The 19,549-nt window shown below is 37.0% G+C and overlaps 3 protein-coding genes across 5 annotated transcripts; all 3 read left to right on the forward strand.

Moving 5' to 3' along the window:
- The first annotated feature begins 1,900 nt into the window (after positions 1 to 1,900).
- On the forward strand, positions 1,901 to 5,043 carry LOC111798700 (protein CHLOROPLAST IMPORT APPARATUS 2-like). Its single transcript, XM_023682005.1, has 3 exons — positions 1,901 to 4,018; positions 4,438 to 4,596; positions 4,912 to 5,043. The coding sequence occupies exons 1-3, from the start codon at positions 2,993 to 2,995 to the stop codon at positions 4,963 to 4,965; spliced, it is 1,239 nt and encodes a 412-aa protein (XP_023537773.1). The 5' UTR covers positions 1,901 to 2,992; the 3' UTR covers positions 4,966 to 5,043.
- A 2,467-nt stretch (positions 5,044 to 7,510) lies between these two features.
- Positions 7,511 to 13,640, forward strand: LOC111799151 (RNA-binding KH domain-containing protein PEPPER-like). The gene is made up of 6 exons (XM_023682568.1): positions 7,511 to 7,981; positions 8,920 to 9,160; positions 11,231 to 11,379; positions 11,469 to 11,723; positions 12,028 to 12,222; positions 13,146 to 13,640. The coding sequence occupies exons 1-6, from the start codon at positions 7,601 to 7,603 to the stop codon at positions 13,335 to 13,337; spliced, it is 1,413 nt and encodes a 470-aa protein (XP_023538336.1). The 5' UTR covers positions 7,511 to 7,600; the 3' UTR covers positions 13,338 to 13,640.
- Positions 13,641 to 14,743: 1,103 nt separating this feature from the next.
- On the forward strand, positions 14,744 to 18,145 carry LOC111798645 (SNW/SKI-interacting protein-like). Of its 3 annotated transcripts, none has more exons than XM_023681921.1 (3): positions 14,744 to 15,028; positions 15,694 to 17,519; positions 17,823 to 18,145. In XM_023681921.1, the coding sequence occupies exon 2, from the start codon at positions 15,707 to 15,709 to the stop codon at positions 17,516 to 17,518; it is 1,812 nt and encodes a 603-aa protein (XP_023537689.1). In that variant the 5' UTR covers positions 14,744 to 15,028; positions 15,694 to 15,706; the 3' UTR covers position 17,519; positions 17,823 to 18,145. The 3 variants fall into 3 exon arrangements, with proteins under 3 accessions (XP_023537689.1, XP_023537691.1, XP_023537690.1); XM_023681923.1 differs by having other exon boundaries at positions 17,854 to 18,145; XM_023681922.1 differs by having other exon boundaries at positions 14,744 to 14,950.
- Positions 18,146 to 19,549: the final 1,404 nt, after the last annotated feature.

A 19,549-nucleotide genomic window follows, 5' to 3' on the forward strand; every position in this document is an offset into this window, starting at 1 on the left:
ACTAGGTCAGGTTATGAATTAGTATAGTTAGTATGAACACCCCGAAGGTTATGAATTAGTATAGTTAGTATGAACACCCCGAATATTTGTGAGTTCGGCACAAAATAATTTAATGGTTAATCTATGCAGTAATCAAAACTTAAATTTATGGGGTTAAAATTAGTGAATGAATTAGCAAAAATTAACCAAATCTATGGTCAAATTTGATGAAATCGAAAGTTTAGAGTAAAAATTGATACAACACACGTAGAGGGTAAAAATTAATTTTTCTTTTTATATAAAAATAAACACGTTTTCTTTAGTCTAACAAACGGATAAACCAAAGATTAAACCATCAATATTCAAGAATACAATAATTATTCACCGAACTAGTCTCTTTTTACTTTGACGTGTTAATCAAACATATATACTTTAATTAGTTGAACTATAATCGAATTAGAATAAAAAAATCCGTTCACAAGAGAACAAAGAACACAAAAATTTTGCATAATATGAAGGACGAGAAGATAAAATGTGAGAGGTGCATGATAGGGTTAACTAATGAGTTAGGGTTTACAAAGAGAATGAGCCAATCCAAAAAGAAAAAAAACCACATCCTTGTCTTTATCCAATATCATACCCTCATAGATTTCCATCTCATCCTCACTTTCAAGATAAGANTTTTTTTTTTTTTTTTTTTTTTTTTTTTTTTTTTTTTTTTTTTTTTTTTTTTTTTTTTTTTGCAGTAAATTTACTATTCATTTATTAAATATATGTAGTAAAGTTTTTAAATAATAGAAATTAAATTGAAATTAATTAACTTATATTAAGAAAATAAGGAAATTAGACATAAATTAAATGGGATTTACATAATTTTAATTTGAGTTTTGAAAGGGTAAATTTAATAAATAAAATAAAATAAAATAAAATAAAATAATTATTTTTTTAATTGAAACGTAATCACAAGTGATTGAAGCTAATAAGCCCAACGTTTGATGGCCAAATGCCACACATAATCCCTCAAAAGATACCAAAAAGGTCCCAATCATTGCACCCTTTAGACAAATCATCCACGTCATTGTTTCTTCATGCACGTGACCCCTCTCCAACCCCTTTGCCACCTCAGCCCTAACAAAATCTACTTCCCCCAATCACTGCCTGCCACCTCATTAGATAAGAAATTCCCTTTCCTCTCTTCCCTACGTGTCTCCCTCTTACTGGAAAAAGCCGATATATGAACTTTCCTTCCCCACTAGAGGCTCCATTTACCAATATGCCCCTCCTCTATTTTTTTCAAACTTTCTTACTACTACTACTACGCACTATTAAACTATTATCATTATTTTATTATATCGACCTAAACAACCGTCTATACTATATTCTTAAAATACCCAATTGAGAACGAGATTTTTCTATGAAAAAAATATCTCACAAAGTGAAGCTTCCTTAAACCGACCATGTATGTTACATTAATAACTAAAATCTCATAGAGTTTAAACACATGTTATAATGTATCATTAACATCAGTTACAAACATCAAACAATATTTAACCAATATTTAACCATAGGGTAAGGGGCAGCATTGTGTTGTATCTCTATTTCTGTGTTGGTCGAGTTGACCCAACAAAAAAAATGTTAACCTATTGTCACAATCACACTTTGATGGACTTGCGATTGTGCGGCATTCACTTTCCAGCAACAAGTGAGTTAAGTCTATTTGTTCTTGCGTCGCCTACGGCCAAGCGATGTATGCTTGAGCTTCTGGCCCCAATTCAAGAAGAAAGTTTAAGAGGACGGGGGTTGAGAGATTTCGAAAGAGAGTTTTGAAAGCAAGATTTGAGAAATTGAAATTGGTTTTCTATGGAAATATAAGCAAAAGGCAACAACAACGGCTTACTGATATAACTATCGGGTAGGGGATATGACGGGCCGACATGAATTTTCAATTTTTCGAAATTTCAACCTATCCCAACCTAAATTGAAATAAAAGAAACTAACTCAACACAACATTTATAGTTTGGTTGAGTAGTATGAGTTTATTGAGTTTCCGAGTCATATAAACACTCTTATCAAACGAAATGAAACTAAAAAGTCAAGATTCTTCTACTCGAGCAATCCGAACCAATGCCCTCCCTGTTCTGTTACTGTTTTTGTTTAGTTAATGTTTGAATAGGGAGGGGTAAATCAGGCAAATGGGGAAGATTGAAAGGAATTTCATCATATAAACAAATATATAAAATGAAGAAGAAAAATAAAATCCAGTAGTCCCTACAGGACTGCAGAAACTCATCCTTGTCTCGTCTTGTGTTTTCTTCCTATTTAGTAATTTCCAGAGAGAGAGAGAGAGAGAGAGAGAGAGAGAGAGAGAGAGAGAGAGAGAGAGAGAGAGAGAGAGAAATTCTTTGTTTCTCTCTGCAGAATTGCTATATGTACATCACACCCAAAGGATCTTTCCCTTTTATCTTCTCAACCTCGTGAGTTTCTTCTCTCTTCTTCTTGTTCTTCTCTGTTTTTTTAGGAAATTCAGACTGTGAAAATTAGAAATCAGAGTGTTTGTTTTCTTTATTGGGTTAGTGAATTAGTAGTGTTCTTGTTTGGTGAGAGATTACCCATTTCCATGGAAGTTCGAAATTCCTTTGGTTTTCTTGGGGCTAGAGAGAGATAAACTGGGAAATAAGAAGAGAGAGAGAAGGGGGATTTTGTTTTTTGAAGTTTTGGGGTTTTGGGATTTTGGTTTCTCTTGGATTTTTCCTTTCTTTTTTCCCTTTTTGAGCTAAGGATCTTGTTTTTGTTCTTGTTCTTGTTCTTGTTTGGATTTTTCTTAGGTAGGGTTTAAGGGTTTAGAAGAAAACCGACACTCATTTCCTCCAATTTTCCAGGTTTGTGATGGAATTGAGGTGTTTTGGAGTTTCAGGATTTGGGATTTTTCTTTGAAATCTCGAGAAAAACTTTCTTGGTAACCAAACAGAATTTACAGGGTGTGTGTATTTTGTTGCTTTGTTCTAACTCTCCAATGTCTTCTCCATTCATAAGTGGTGGTGGAAGAGCTTACAATTTCGACCTTGAAATTGTGAAATCTCCATCATCTTCATGGACAAGAACTTCTCAAACTTCATCTCCTTCTTCAACTCTCTCTGAAGCAATTTCAACTCGGAAATCCAGAACTCCTAGAAAACGCCCAAATCAAACCTACAATGAGGCCACAGTTTTGCTATCTACGGCATATCCTAATGTTTTCTCTACCAAACATCTCACAAATCCACGCAAATTCACCAAATCACACGACTCTCTGTTCTGTGAATCCGCTGAATTGTTGTTACCTTTCCGAGTAATCGATAGCTCTGGATTTCTCCTAAACCAACCGCTTCTACATGAAAAACCTAATTCCCAAATCCAATCGAAATTGGCGAATCTGTGGGAGAGTCGGCCATGTTCCAGCCCAGGGGAGATCGATTTCCAACCGAATTCAATGGAGATGGAAGATTTCGATGCCGAATCGATTCTCGACGAGGAAGTCGAAGAAGGAATCGATAGTATCATGGGGAATCTGAGTGTGGATAACCTAGAAACAGCTAATTCAGCGCAAGATTGTTCTAGCGATAACCCTAAGAATCGGAATTGTTATTGGAATCCAATCGGCTTAGGGTTCAACCAGAAATTCGAATTCGGATTCGGAATGCGGAAGGCAATCGAACGAGCAGCAATCCGACGAGTCGACGACGGAAACTGGTGGCGATTTCCAACAGTCGACGTAGTCGACATCTCTCCTAAACTAAATCCAAAGCCACCAGCACCAACACCGACCGTCGCCTCAACTAAAAAGAAGAAGAAGAAAATGGAGAAACTTACAGTGATCGAATCGAAAAAAACCGCACCGCCAAAGGAGAAATCATCAGAGAACCCGACGATTCCGAAATCTAAACCTCCTGGTTTGCTTCTGAAACTGAACTACGAAGCCGTCGCCGACGCTTGGTCCGCCCGAGGATCTCCATTTTCCGACAACAATCCGGGATCCAAATCGGCGGGAAATGATGTAAATGTACGTCTCTCAACCCGCTCCCGTAAATCAAAACCCATAAAACCCTGAAAAAAAAAAAAAAAAACCTCCCCTCCCCTTAATTACTCTTTTATCCTCCAATAAAATAAATTAAAATTTAAAAAAATATATATATTTTTAGTCTTTATATTTTATATTAAATATTTTTTTTAAATATATTTTATAATTACCCGTCATTAACAAACGGCTCATAAAAAAAACCGTTAATTTACTAACGATAGAAAAAAAAAAAAAAATTAAAAATTAAAAAAAAAAAAAAAAGGGTAATATTGTACATAGTAAAACTTATTTTTACGGAGAATGGGTTAATTTCACGTGAAATGACGAAAGTATCCTTGTTTGTTTGTTTTATATGGAGTAAAATGAACTAAAGAGTGAGGGTTACTTTTGGAAATTGGCAGGCCAGGCTGGCGCAGATTGATTTATTTTCGGACGGTGGAGGATTATTGAGAGAAGCCAGTGTATTACGGTACAAGGAGAAAAGGCGGACCCGCTTATTCTCGAAGAAGATCAGATATCAAGTCAAGAAAGTCAACGATGATCTACGGCCCAGATTGAAGGTATGTATGTAACTCTGGTACATCCACTCTCATCTGATTGTGGCCCGTTTTCTTAATTATATATTTATATTATAGCCTCTATTTAATTTAATTTTTTTTTTTTACAAAAAAAATTTATGAATTTAGTTGAATCTCCGGTTTCCTCCAATTAGATTGAGTTTGAATTGAACCAACTCAGATTTTTTCGTTAATTTTTTATTATTTATTCTCCTGCAACTCTTAAAATTAATTTTTAACTATTTCGAAAGAAAATTATTTTTATTAAAAATAAATTACTCGAATAACCCGAATCAACCACTTTCTTTACTTTGACAGGGACGATTTGTGAGAAGACCTAATTCGAGCGCCACCGAAGAGATAGAGAAGTAGGGTTTTAAGGCTCAAAATGTGTGCTCTTGAGTTGTCAACCTCAGTTTTATTATCAAGAAAAGCTTGTCTTACCTCTTATTTTAGTGTCTTCTTCTATACATACATATATACATCCACACATACACACACACATATATATATATATATATATATATATATATATATATATATAAAAAGTTATCAATACACTAATTTTTTTATAAACAAAAAAAAATTAAAATCACCTTTATATATTTTTTAAAAAGCTTCAAAAATATCCTACCGTGTATACTGCATTTCAAAAGTACTTATAAACTTTAAAAAATAACATTGAAAATTTTGGAGATAATTTATGAGGGGTTGATAGACAACTTTGTCCATATTTAACGGTAAAAAAAATTAAATTCTGTTTCTGAAGGTGTTAATGTTAGTTTTACAATTTTATGGGTATTTTTTAAAACAATTTTTTTTTAATCTATTTTAAAAAGTTGATGGGTATTAATAAAAGAATTTTAAATTTAAGGATAGTTTTGAAATTCTGTTAAAAATTCAAGGGTATTTTTGAAATAAAATATTAATAAGGGTGTTTTTTTAAAACAAAAATTAAAAACTTAAGAGCATTATTGAAACTTTTAAAAATAATATTTTAATGATTTTGAAATGTAATTTTTCAAAATATATATTGAAATTGAATTACACATTTTTAATTAAATATTTAAAAAAAATAAATAATAGATGTTTTTCTGACTAATGTCTTAAAACCTCTCCGTAATGTACTCGTTTTAAAATTGTGAGGTTGATGACAGCACGTAACACGGCAAAACAGACAATATCTGCGAGTGTGGACTTGGATTGTTCCGAATTGAATTAGAGCTAGGCACTAGGCGATGTGTCAGCGAGGATAGTGAGATCTCACACACGTTGGAGAGGGGAACAAAACATTAGAGTGTGGAAACCTCTCCCTAACAGACGCGTTTTAGAAGCGTGAGGCTGACAAGGAGACGTAACAGGCCAAAACGGACAATATTTGCTAGCGGTGGACTTGAACTGTTACACATGAGATCTCCAAACTAACTATCCATAATACACTTATATATGCATGTACAACCATCACATTCAGTCACATAATAATCACTTATTTAAAATACAACACAATTCAACCTACTCCAAAGATTTATTAGGAGAACCATTTAGCGTAAGTCTTCCTTAACCTCGACCTAACCAACCCAGTAAATAAGCATAAATTAGAGGTCTTAGTAATACGTTGTAAACCTTTGTGAAAAAAGGGATTGCGAGATCACAAACTTTACGGTAAAATTACCAAAATGCTTGCTCGTTCATCTAAAGTCAGCTCTCATTTCCCCGATTCAAATCAAATCACGAACCATTATGGGAAATAGAGCTCACCTCAAACCGACGCTGGAATCCAACCTTTTTACACATATCATTAAAAAATGTGCTAGCGAGAGCTTACAGTCACCAATCCGACTTCGTATGCTAGCAACATTTGTAGTTGTCGACTTTGGTGGTCGAACATTGGGCATCGTTTGAGGAAGAGCGAGGTGGAAGCAAGGATGTACGAGAGCATTTGAAACGTTGAATAACAATTTGACCAATTACATTAAATTATTTGTTCAATTGAAAGTTGAAGATAATGTGTCGTCATCTAAAGAGATCTATTAATAAAAATACTCATAAATTTTTTAAAAAATAAAAATAAAAATAAAAATTATATATGAAAAAAAAAAGATTTTTTTTTATTACAATCAATATCATATAAATGAACAGTGTATCGATATCTCATATTATTTACGAGCTTTAATATTTTTCAACACTTTATTAAAAGTATTTTTGAAAATTTAAGAGTATTTATTTTAAAAAAATAAAAAATTAAAAGATATTTTTAAATCTCTTTTAAAAATTAATTAAAATTAATTTATTTTTTTTAGTTTAAAGATATTTTTAACGCGGAGAGATATTTTTAATTTAATTCGGATATTATTAAAATAAATTTATGGATATTTTAAAAATAAAATCTTTACATAAGAGCGGTTGGATGATGAAAGTCCGAGCATTTTGGCTTATGCTCAAAGTGGACAATATCATACCATCGTGGAGAGTTGTGTTCGTCTAACATGGTATCAAAGCATCATTGTTAACAAGAGCCACTGTAGTTTTTGTTGTGTTCGTCTAACATGGTATCAGAGCATCATTCTTAACGAGAGCCACTGTAGTTTTTGTTGTGTTCGTCTAACATGGTATCAGAGCATCATTCTTAACCAAAGCCACGGTAGTTTTTGTTGTGTTCGTCTAACATGGTATCAGAGCATCATTCTTAACTAGAGCCACGGTAGTTTTTGTTGTGTTCGTTTAACATGGTATCAGAGCATCATTCTTAACGAGAGCCACTGTAGTTTTTGTTGTGTTCGTCTAACATGATATCAGAGCATATTCCTAACTAGAGCCACCGTAGTTTTTGTCATTAGTTTTTAAATTTTATTATTTCAATAATTTACCCAAAAAAAAAAAAGGAAAAAAAAAAAGAAAAAAAAAGAAAAAACCTGCATTTCCTTGCCTCCTTTCTCTCTTCCTTCGTCCTCTTAAAACCTTCTGAAAATCTCAACCCTAACTTCTTCCTCCTTCTTCATCTTCCTCCATGGCCACCAACGCAACTACAGAGAATGGCTCCACTGATGCCGACGCCCTCAATTCCAGCCCCCAACTTGCCTGTGAAGCTGCTGCAGAACCGGACTCTACGGAAGCCGGTGGCGCCGAATCCGACATTGATCCCTCTAACCAAGACTATTTATCGGCTCCCGCTTCGGATTATGTACCTCACGAAAGTCCCAATCATGCTGGCGCTTCCGATAAAAAGTGGCCTGGATGGCCCGGAGACTGCGTCTTCCGGATTATTGTACCGGTCGTTAAAGTCGGCAGCATTATTGGGCGCAGGGGCGATCTTATCAAGAAGATCTGTGAGGAAACTAGGGCTAGAATTCGTGTTCTTGATGGTGCTGTTGGCACTCCTGATCGCGTCGTGAGTGTTTTTTTTTAATTAATTAATTTATTTAGCAATGGAAATGGCTTTGTTACTCATGGTTACGTAGGGATGACGAGTTGAATCTCTATCTTTATATGGTTTAAACTGGATTAAATGATTCATAGTCTAAAAATATCTCCATTTTCGTGCCCTCTGGTTTCCAGAAAACCAAGGCCGTTCTTCCATCTTTGGCTGGTTCCATCAATTTTATACTAGTTAGTCATAAAAACTATTTCCCACTTCTTTCACAGCTGCCGTCCGATAATAGGTCAAGTAGTTGTATAAATGGAGCTTCTTGTGGTCGAAAGAAACATATATTATAGAATTGAGGTCTGTTCCATGGTGGCGCAATGCTCTTATCACTTAGAAGTAGAGTTAGACTTGGGAGGCAAAAGGGTTTTTCTTTTTTTATGAACATTTTGATTTTTTTTTCCTATAATTATTTGTTGGGCTTAGTTACTATGGAATTTTTTTCCCCACGTAGTTTAGGTTTTATTTGAGCTCTTCTTGTGGGTTCTTTTTCTTCGCATGCCCTTGTATTTTCTTTAAAATTTTCAAGGAAACCCCGGTTTTCAATTGAAAAAAAATAAAGACTTGAGGCAAAATATTACAGCGATCTGTCTATTAACTTCCATAATCTTGTTGTTTTTGGATAGGTTGCTTTTACATTATTTTGTTTACTGGTTTAGTTAAGATTGTGCACCTTATACTTAGAGGAGTGCCCGAGTGATTGTGACTAGGTTCAATTAGAAACTGTAATATATATAGATCAGAGGTATAACTTTTCCTTTTTGAAGGCTGTTGCAATAACAATATTGGATGCTTCACTTTGATTTGAAAGAAAAATTTGGATGCATTCTTGTACAATTTCTTTTGAGTAGGAGATCTTGTTTTATCTTGTTCGTTCAGCTTTTAATGTTTAGTTTTTACTTCAGGTGCTAATTTCAGGAAAGGAAGAGCCTGAGGCACCCCTTTCCCCTGCAATGGATGCAGTTTTAAGAATCTTTAAACGTGTGTCTGGATTTTCTGAGAATGAAGATGAGGCTAAAGCTTCATTCTGTTCAGTCCGGTTACTGGTGGCATCAACTCAAGCAATCAATCTAATTGGAAAGCAGGGTTCATTAATCAAATCTATACAGGAGAGTACAGGGGCTTCTGTGAGAGTTTTATCAGGAGGTATGCTTTTGTTCTCTGTATTTCACTTCACGTGTCAGGCTCTTTTACTGACCGGTTTTGGACTTGGCTACATGAAATCTACCTGATAGCTAAATTTTAGAGACATCAGAAAGGCTATTGTTGAGGGAAAGACTATTAAGCACACACTTAAAAACCTCACAGCAAGGGAAGGATCATTTAAAAGAATAATAATGTCCCAAAGAAACCAGGAGATCAATAGAAAACACCCATCATTGTGAGAAATGCAAATGGGTCTAGTAAGAATTGATCCACCTTACTAAGCTTCGGTTTGGCAGTGTTTATGATAAGGTACATAGTTGTTATTCTTTAACCCTTTTGATCTCACTCCAATTTTATATTGATCAACTATTCGACCAGAGGGGTGATTCCGTTAGGAAAATTCGATCAAACGTTTGTAAGAAGTGGAAATTTGGGATGCCTCATTGCAAGATTGCAACCTCGCAAGTTGTTCTATATTAGAGTTTAGAATTGGATAGTTCGTAGAGACAGAATACTGAAAGACCAGTGTTAGGCCACCCTTCCATATAAACAGTTAGACTCCAATTGTGGACAAGTTAGGAGTTCAAGTTTAAAGTACTCATCTCATTGACTATGAGTCCTTGAAGAAAATACTAATATCCAAGAGGATCATTAGTGTCGATGGGGATTACAAGTTTACCTTTTAAGGTTCCTTTTGGTTAAAAGAAACCCCTTCTCATGGTTGTCTGATTAAGCTTCCTTACTGGTAAGAGCTTACCATGTTTCTCCCCAAAGGAGAGGGGCCCTTGAGGTCAAAACTCCCTTTATTCATTAGCCCATTGAAAAGCCTTCCAGTAAAGGCATCTATCGTGTTATTTTGACATGTTTGATTTGAAGGATTAGAGTTGGTAATTAAAGCGAAGAAGAATTTCCATGATCTATCGTAGGTGTCTTTTGTTCAAATCAAACAACAAAACAAAATCAATTGGGTAGAAACTACCGGGTGAAAGGGAGTATTCGTACAAGTCTATTGTCAATTAGCGAAAGACCAATGGCAGTTGAATCTATTGAAAACAAAGTGTGGCCCTGATACCAACTGTCAAGCTTATTGGTCGTTAGGGGAATGGATTCACAATTTGTTCTCAATAAAATTGTGAACCCATTCCCCTAACGGCCAATAAACTTGAGAAAAATTTCAGTCCCATTCATCCCTAGGAATGTTTCTCAGTAGTCAGTTCTATTCCGAAATGCTAGTGATATTCCATGAAGACTACAGTGTAGTACTTAGGATGCCATGTACCGTTTCTATGATGGGCAACCATAAGTCATTCCCCAGTTAAGAGAATCATAATGCTCGAATCTATTTTAACGTTGTTAACCAAGTTTTCGTCATTGGAAATAGCAGACAGGTAGTTTATGTGGGGTTAATTGTTGGAGCAGGGAAGTGATGGAAAGTGGAAATAGAACTACATTGCTCAGCTTAGTATCATGGTTGCTCACATGCCTTTCCCTAGCTGCAAGCTACTTGTCTCATTACTCATTGCGCTTGGTAACGGTCATCCCCATAACATTGATCTTTGGAATGATTTAACTTGCACATACACTTCGTCACTTACAACCATTGTCTTCAACAATACGTAGATGTTGATGTTCAAATATTTGACCATTTGTGTCGATGTTTCCTTAACTAGTTGAGCTATGCTTAGATCGATGGTAGACGGTAGTCTTGTCACCACATTTGAACTTGTTGGTATAGGTGGCATGTCAACCTATTGTCAGCTAACCTTAGAGAAGCTTACTTAATCTCTGATTCACTAACATCTTTCTGTTGCTGATACATGGTAAAGATGACCTAAAACTAAAAGTATATGACAATAGCTAGATAAATTAAGTGTTATTTCTTTCCTCAATTATGCTGTTATAAATCAAAGTAACCAAGTATGATGACTATTAACTTCAAGCCTTGAGATTCAGTCGACAGCTGCAAGCAAATAATAATGTTCTGAGATAATAATACATTTCCTACTATAGTCATTCATCTATGAGTACTCTCTGAATGTTCCCTTACTCGTCTACATTCGATGCTTGCAGATGAGATGCCATTCTATGCTGGTCCGGATGAGAGAATGGTGGAATTGCAGGGAGAAACCTTAAAGGTTCTCAAGGCTCTAGAGGCAGTGGTGGGCCACCTAAGGAAGTTTTTAGTTGATCATAGTGTTCTTCCTCTATTTGAAAAGAGTGTAAGTTTTTTCCTCTTAGCTTATGTTCAACCTCCTCTTTTACCATATTTTAGGACTGCCAATGAATTGTTGCAACTTTTTTTTAATAGTTCAATACACCTGCCTCACAAGATCGCCAAACGGATGCCTGGGCTGACAAGTCCTCACTTCTTTCTGCATCTCAAAGTGTAATCTCCAACGAGTATCCTCCATCTTCAAAAAGAGAATCTCTGTTTTTTGACCGAGAAACTCATCTTGATTCTCATATTTCATCCTCCGGTATTTCTCTCTATGGACCAGATCGAGTGCTTCCTGCAATTCGATCATCAGGCGTTGGTCGCTCCGGTGTGCCCATTGTTACTCAGGTTGGTATATATGTAGTCATTGGTTGGAAATGGTCTATGTTGACTCAGGCCTGTGGGAGGCTGCAAACTATCCCATCATTGCATGTCCATTATTCTTTTTCCAGTCTTGAGGTCCAGGCAAGCTGGAAGCTTGTCAGCTTTACATGTCCATCGTGTCTTGGAAACACTATGTTCAAAATGTTTGTCATATTGCATACAAGTATTATTTAGCATAATGCTGAATGGAGGCCGTGGGGTCACACAGTAGTTACCAAGTTCGTCTTTATCATCTTTGACCAAGTCACCTCTTTGTGGTTCCTGTCAGGTCACGCAGACAATGCAAATCCCGTTATCTTATGCTGAGGACATCATTGGAGTTGGAGGAGCAAATATCGCATTCATCCGTCGCAATAGTGGTGCAATCTTAACCATACAAGAGAGCAGGGGATTACCAGATGAAATCACTGTGGAAATAAAAGGCACTTCCTCACAAGTTCAGATGGCTCAACAATTAATTCAGGTAATATTTAATTTCCCCGTTTGACTATTAACTTTGTGGTTATTGCTTGTTATGGTCCATAGCGTTGCGCCCATGTCATGCAAAAAGTTACTTATATTTCATTGTGCAACTGTAACGGCCCAGATCCACTGCTAGCGGATATTGTCCTCTTTGGGCTTTCCCTTTCGGGCTTTCCCTCAAGGCTTTAAAACGCGTCTGCTAGGGAAAGGTTTCCACTCCCTTATAAGGGTGTTTTGTTCTCCTCCCCAACCAATGTGGGACATCACAATCCACCCCCCTTCGGCACCCAGCGTCCTCCCTGGCACTCGTTCCTTTCTCCAATTCGATGTGGGACCGCCACCAAATCTGGTTTCCACTCCCTTATAAGGGTGTTTTGTTCTCCTCCCCAACCAATGTGGGACATCACAATCCACCCCTCTTCAGGGCCCAGCATCCTCGCTGGCACTCGTTCCTTTCTCCAATTCGATGTGGGACCGCCACCAAATCCACCCCCCTTCGGGGCCCAACGTCCTTACTAGCACACCGCCTCGTGTCTACCCCCCTTCGGGGAACAGCGAGAAAGCTGGCACATCGTCCGGTGTCTGACTCTGATACCATTTGTAACAGCTCAGATCCACCGCTAGCAGATATTGTCCTCTTTGGGCTTTCCCTTTTGGGCTTCCCCTTAAGGCTTTAAAACGCGTCTGCTAGGGAAAGGTTTCCACTTCCTTATAAGGGTGTTTTGTTCTCCTCCCCAACCAATGTGGGACATCACAGCAACTCTTTCCTTTCCTTGGCCAAAGTTTTAGCCTCAATGCTTCATTACACTAGATAGTTTCGGTTATTATTATGGATTACTAGGATTCTCGAGGAAAATAGCAAGCAAATGGTAACTGCTGGACATTGATATTTATGATTTTGTTTTCCTTGTATTGTACTTATAGGAAGCAATAAGTGGCCCTAAGGAACCAGTAACAAGCAGCAGCTATGGCAGGCTAGACACCACAGGCTTGAGGTCATCATACTCCCAGTTGGGTGCTTCAGGTTCATCTTACACTCCATCCTCTTTATCATCACAATCATATGGTGGTTATGGGTCATCTGGGTTAGGAGGGTACAGTACCTTCAGGCTCTAAATTGACTGATCTGCAGATTCATATCCACTCGGATTTGATACGCATCGTATTAATTCTTGTCTGTTAAGAGGATGAATGAATCATGTTGGAAGGTAGTTCTTGTAAAGTCAGCCTAAAGTAGTTAAAAAAACATTTTACCCTCTTGCATATCAAAACTGATTTAGCTGAGTAGATTCGTCTTACGTTTTCTTTTCCCTTCTTTTTCTGTGTCGATGTATTCGTTTGTGAGTAGGTTCTTATTAGTCACTTCAGGTCATCCATCTAAAGTTTAAAGTTTAAAAGTATTTAGTTTTTAGTTCAACACGTTCTAACAATGTGGAGCATTCGAACTTTCGAGTTCTTGGTTGAAATCGTACATACTTTAAACTTTATACTTTATCTAAGATAATAAATTCAGTTTCATTATTATACATGTTTTTTCTTTTTCTAAAAAAATTTAGAATGGAGAGAAGCCTGCAGTTGTAATTAGAATCTCATTCATCTTATTTCACATTCGTTTGAGAACAAAGAATCTAAACCCTCTGTAGTTGAAATGGAACCATTGGAACATCATTCCTTCATATTCTTATCTTCCTTTGAGTTAAGTTGGATTTGGATTTTATTTTATGTTTATTCATTCGATTTGTTGTATTTGTAATGAAATTACTTTTACAATCTAAGTATGTCAAGTTTCAATTGGTTATGAATTAGGGGAAACGTGGGTTCTTCGTATTGGTTAATCGAACATTAGGGTTGTGTGGAAATTAGTTCAAAGTTGGGATACTATCGACTAGATATGCAATATTAAAATCGAATGAATTGAGAACACATCTCAATTAAGACTAACATTGAGAATAGGATGATTAAGAAAAATTTATAAGAATGGAAAGCTATTACTTATACTAACAAAGTTCACGTTCTTTTTCGGTGGTTCAATTATAGGAACTTTAAAGTTAAGTGTGCTTTGTTTTGAGTAATTCTATGTCTAACTTTGAAAATTTTCTTCAGAGTGTTGAAAGAATCCCTATTGGTTCTGCGAGAATAGTCTTCACTCTTGAAATAATAAGTAAATAACATGATTATGTCCAGAATGTCAAGAGTGTTGAAAAAAAAGTACTTTGAAACTTTTAAAAAAATTGAAAGGTGTTAGGCGGAACTTACCCGTATTTTTATGAATTTAGCCAAAAAAAAAAAAAAAACAAGGCCCATTTTTTTTAAAAAAAGAAAAAGTTAAATCAAAATTATTATCAAACCTAGTCTTAATTTCCCAAAAAAACAATGGGTTTCAAACAAATTTGATCATTTTTTTGCTATAAAATCAAATTATTTATTTAAAAAAAGAAAAAAAAAACAACGACCCGACCCGACCCGAATCGACTGTCTGACCCGATATCCTTCGTTCCCCGTTTTTTTAAAAACCGCCTGATTCTCGTTCGAACCCTGTCGTCCTCGCTCCATTTCTGCAAATCCAAACTCCTCCATGCCGTCTTTCCTTCTTCCGATCTGTCCTTAACCCTATTTGAAGCTTCCCCTTCACTTTCTCCCTCTTCACAACTTCTCCATTAGCTACAAACTCCAGTTTCGCCTTCTCTCGATTTTGCTGTCTCGGAATCACTGTTAACCCATCCTTTTCGGTTAGTCTCTCACCTACTCGAATCACTGTTTCTTTGATTTTCCGGTTCACTTCTTCTGCATCTTCTGCGATTTCTAGGGTATCATCTCTCTCTCTCTCTCGCTTAAACTTGTTGGATATGAATAATTTGGGTTGTTTTTTTTAATCTAGCTGCACCGTTTTTCTTTTGTTTGATTTGTTTCGTTTTCGTTTATGGGTTGTGATTTGTTGTTCTGGGATGTTTTCAGATTCTTCATTTTTGGTTTTGATTTTGGTTTTGTTTGTACTTGGGTGAATTTAGGGTTTTCTTTGATTTAAATTCCCCTTGTGTTGAGGATTGTTGGAGTCCATAAGTAAGGAATACATTTCCGAGGCTTTTTGGAGAAGTCCAAAGCAAAGTCATGAGAGCTTATGCTCAAAGTGGACAATATCATAGCACTCCGAGGCTTTTTGGAGAAGTCCAAAGCAAAGCCATGAGAGCTTATGCTCAAAGTGGACAATATCATAGCACTCCGAGGCTTTTTGGAGAAGTCCAACACAAAGCCATGAGAGCTTATGCTCAAAGTGGACAATATCATACTATGGTAGAGAGTCGTTATTACTACCACCGTGTTTGTGAGAGATGTTAAATTACGGCATTGAAACTGTGGGTTGGTGCTAATTTGGATCAATATGTTTGTTGCCTTTCTTACTTTAAACACTAGAGAGAACATTTCATTTTTCTTAGACCAAATTAGTTTTTCACTGTCTTTCTGGTTCTTTTAGGTAGTTTAAAGTCATGGCAACTCTGAAAGACCTTCTTCCTGCTGTTAAGTCAACCACTGTAACACACTATGATCATTCAAATGATCCATGGTTCAAGCAGCGGTTTAGTTCCTTAGAAACAGAGCAAGCTTCTGTTGTCAAGGCGAATCCGGTGCCGCCTTACATGAAGCGTGGGGGATTTGTTCCAAGGAGAGTTGAGGATTTTGGTGATGGTGGTGCTTTTCCAGAGATTCACATTGCTCAATACCCACTTGATATGGGTAGAGATAGATCGTCGAAGCCCGGATCGAAGATCCTTCCTGTTACGGTTGATGCACACGGAAATGTTGCGTATGATGCTATTGTCAAGCAGAATGAGAATTCTAGGAAGATTGTGTATTCGCAACATAAAGATCTTATTCCGAAGTTTTTGAAAAATGATGAAGTGAGTGATGAAGATGATGAGTTGCAGAAAGAGATTGAAGAAACAACTGAGGAAACGAAATCTGCACTTGAGAAGATAGTAAATGTAAGATTGAGTGCAGCACAGCCTAAGAATGTAACCAAACAATCAATGGATTCGAAGTTTATCAAGTATAAGCCGTCTCAGCAATCAGCTGCGTTTAATTCGGGCGCCAAGGAGAGAATAATCAGAATGGTGGAGATGCCTGTAGATCCGATTGAGCCTCCGAAGTTCAAGCACAAACGTGTTCCTAAAGCTTCGGGGTCTCCTCCGGTGCCTGTTATGCATTCTCCTCCACGTCCCGTCACGGTGAAGGATCAACAGGATTGGAAGATTCCACCTTGTATTTCAAATTGGAAGAATCCAAAAGGGTATACAATTCCACTTGACAAGCGCCTTGCAGCTGATGGGAGAGGCCTTCAAGAAGTTCAAATCAATGATAACTTTGCAAAGCTATCAGAAGCACTGTATGTTGCAGAACAGAAAGCTAGAGAAGCAGTTGCTATGAGATCTAAGGTTCAGAAAGAAATGCTAATGAAGCAAAAGGAGAAGAAGGAGTTGGAGCTTCGAGCATTGGCTCAGAAAGCTCGGTCTGAGAGAACCGGAGCTGCACCTCCTTCTGTTCATTATTCATCCGAGAGGGACGCAGTAGATACTTCTGAGATGAAGGGGGACTTCGAACGTGTCAGAGAAACCGAGAAGGATTTACCAAAGGAAACAAGGGAGGAAAGGGAAGAGAGGTTGCAGCGGGAGAAGATTCGTGAGGAGCGACGTCGGGAGAGGGAGAGGGAAAGAAGGTTGGAGGCTAAAGACGCAGCAATGGGAAAGAAGAGTAAGATTACAAGAGACAGAGATCGTGATATCAGCGAGAAGGTTGCACTTGGTATGGCTTCGACCGGAGCAGGTCGAGAAGGGGAGGTTATGTATGACCAGAGGCTATTTAACCAAGATAAAGGAATGGACTCCGGATTTGCCAATGACGATCAATACAACATATACGACAAGGGCCTATTTACCGCTCAGCCTACGCTTTCAACCCTTTACCGACCTAAAAAGGACGCTGATTCTGATATGTATGGAGGTGCTGATGAACAGTTAGACAAGATAACGAAAACCGATCGCTTCAAACCAGACAAGAAGTTTTCAGGCACGGCGGAAAGGTCTGGACCTAGAGATAGGCCAGTTGAGTTCGAGAGAGAGGTTGAAGAAGCCGATCCATTCGGACTCGATCAGTTCTTGACAGAAGTGAAGAAAGGTAAGAAAGCTATGGATAAAGTTGGCGCTGGTGGGACAATGAGAGCTGGTGCGGGTTCATCAATGCGAGATGGCTATGAGGGTGGTGGCTCTGGTAGAACTCGCATTGGATTTGAAAGAGGCCATTAAGGTACAATGCTATCAATTTCATCATGAATTTGAGTTATATTAACACTTGGATTCTCTTCTATCTATGAAGAATTTCAGTAATTTTCTCAAGTGGTATTGCATTTGGGCTATACTTTCTGGTGAAATATATTTGTTCCAACTCTTTATTGATTTTGCTATTATTCTTCGGTTCGGGTTCGGGAATGAGTTCAAGTCATGATAGTCACTTAGCTTTTAGGATCATAAGTTTTGTTAACATTTATCTCGTGAGAATAGATGGAATTCCGATAAATTGATTATAAATTTTTGTGACAATAAAATGTAGGATAAAAACAATTGTCTCGTGAAAATGGCAGACCTCCTTGCAGGAGGAGAAGACCAACATGTGGTACCTTGACAACGGAGCGAGTGACCATATGATCGAAGATCAAGCAAAGTTCAAGGAGTTTGATGAGAAATTCATTGGAAACATGAAACTTTGTGATGGATTAATGGTACCGATCCAAGACAAAGGATCCATCTTTTTCTAGTGTAAGAACGACGATCTACGTCTATTATAGCCAAGACATATTACATCCCAAGTTTGAAGTATGAATATTATTAGCCTTGGTCAAATGACAGAAGAAGGAATAGAGTAGAGTTTGTTGACTCGTTCCTTAAGATACGACAGAAACAAAGTTCGGTTAATGAAGGTAAAATGGTCGTGAAACTGTATGTATAAGATACTAATAAAAGACCATCAATATCTTCAGAAAGTATTCATTAGTGTTGGTAACAAGAATGGGAAGAAGAAACAAGTGGGTCGGGAGAAAAATGAATCGAAGAATAGAGCTAAGAAGAAACCAGAGACTACTTCAACCAGCGAATAGCAACTCACAAGTCAGTGTTTCATTAGACTTATCATCTCAACCTAGAAGGCCTAGAGGAAGGCCACCAGGGGCGTAAGAAAAATGGGACATTAAACTTACCATCTCAACGAAAGAAACATAGAGACGGGCCTAAAAAAAGGTTGAAAAACAAAGTAGTACCTTACAAGATGATGAAGTTCCTACTCAAAAGGGAGAAGCAGAAGAAATTGCATGTTATGGAATTAAAATTTCTTATGAAGAAGACATAGTTGATCAAGGTTCAAGCAACGTTAAACATTATAGAGTAACGTGCAAATATTCTCAACAAGGCCCTAGCAAAGGTTAAGCCTTGCACCATACAAGAGTTGTAAAACTGATTAAAGAGCATACATCTCATGAGTATTTATAGCGGAGAAACTGACTAGTTTCCTAAACTTTTTGCCCATGTCAAGAACCACTAATAATCTTCCTAATTAAAGCATAAAACTTGGTTAACCGTTTGACCGTTTGTAGGTGTTTCATAAGTTAGTAACTTATTCTACTAAGTCTACTAATAATTCTACTAAATCAAAATTATTAGCTTACATATTATATCTCGAGTTTGAAGATAAATATTATTAGCCTTGGTCAAATGACAGAAGAAGGTAGTACAGTAGAGTTAGTCGACTCATTCCTTAAGATATATGATATGAAGGTAAAATGGTCGCGAAACCGCATGTATAAGATACTAATAAAAAACCATCAACATCTTCCAAAAGTATCCATTGGCGTTGGCGACAAAAATGGAAAGAAGAAACCAATGAGTCGGAAGAAAAAGGAACCGAAGATTGAAGCCAAGAAGAAACTAGAGGCTACTTCAATCAGAGAAGTGCAACCTACAAATCAATGTGTTTCATTAGACTCCTCATCTCAGCCTAAGAGACCCAAAGGAAGGCCACGAGGACATCATAAAAATGAGATATTAAACTTGCCCTCTCAACTAAAGAAGCCTAAAGACAGGCTTAAAAAGAAGGTTATAAAACAAAGAAGTACCTTACATGATGATGAAATTCCTACACATAATAGAGAGGTGCAAGAAATTGCATGGTGTGGAATTAAAATTTCTTATGAAGTTGATCAGGGTCCAAGCAACGTTAACATTATAGAGCAACACACATATATTCTCACCAAGGCCCTAGCTAGGGTTAAGCTTTGCATCCAGCAA

This window comes from Cucurbita pepo, chromosome LG07, assembly GCF_002806865.2.
Source record: "Cucurbita pepo subsp. pepo cultivar mu-cu-16 chromosome LG07, ASM280686v2, whole genome shotgun sequence".
Lineage (NCBI taxonomy): Eukaryota > Viridiplantae > Streptophyta > Magnoliopsida > Cucurbitales > Cucurbitaceae > Cucurbita > Cucurbita pepo.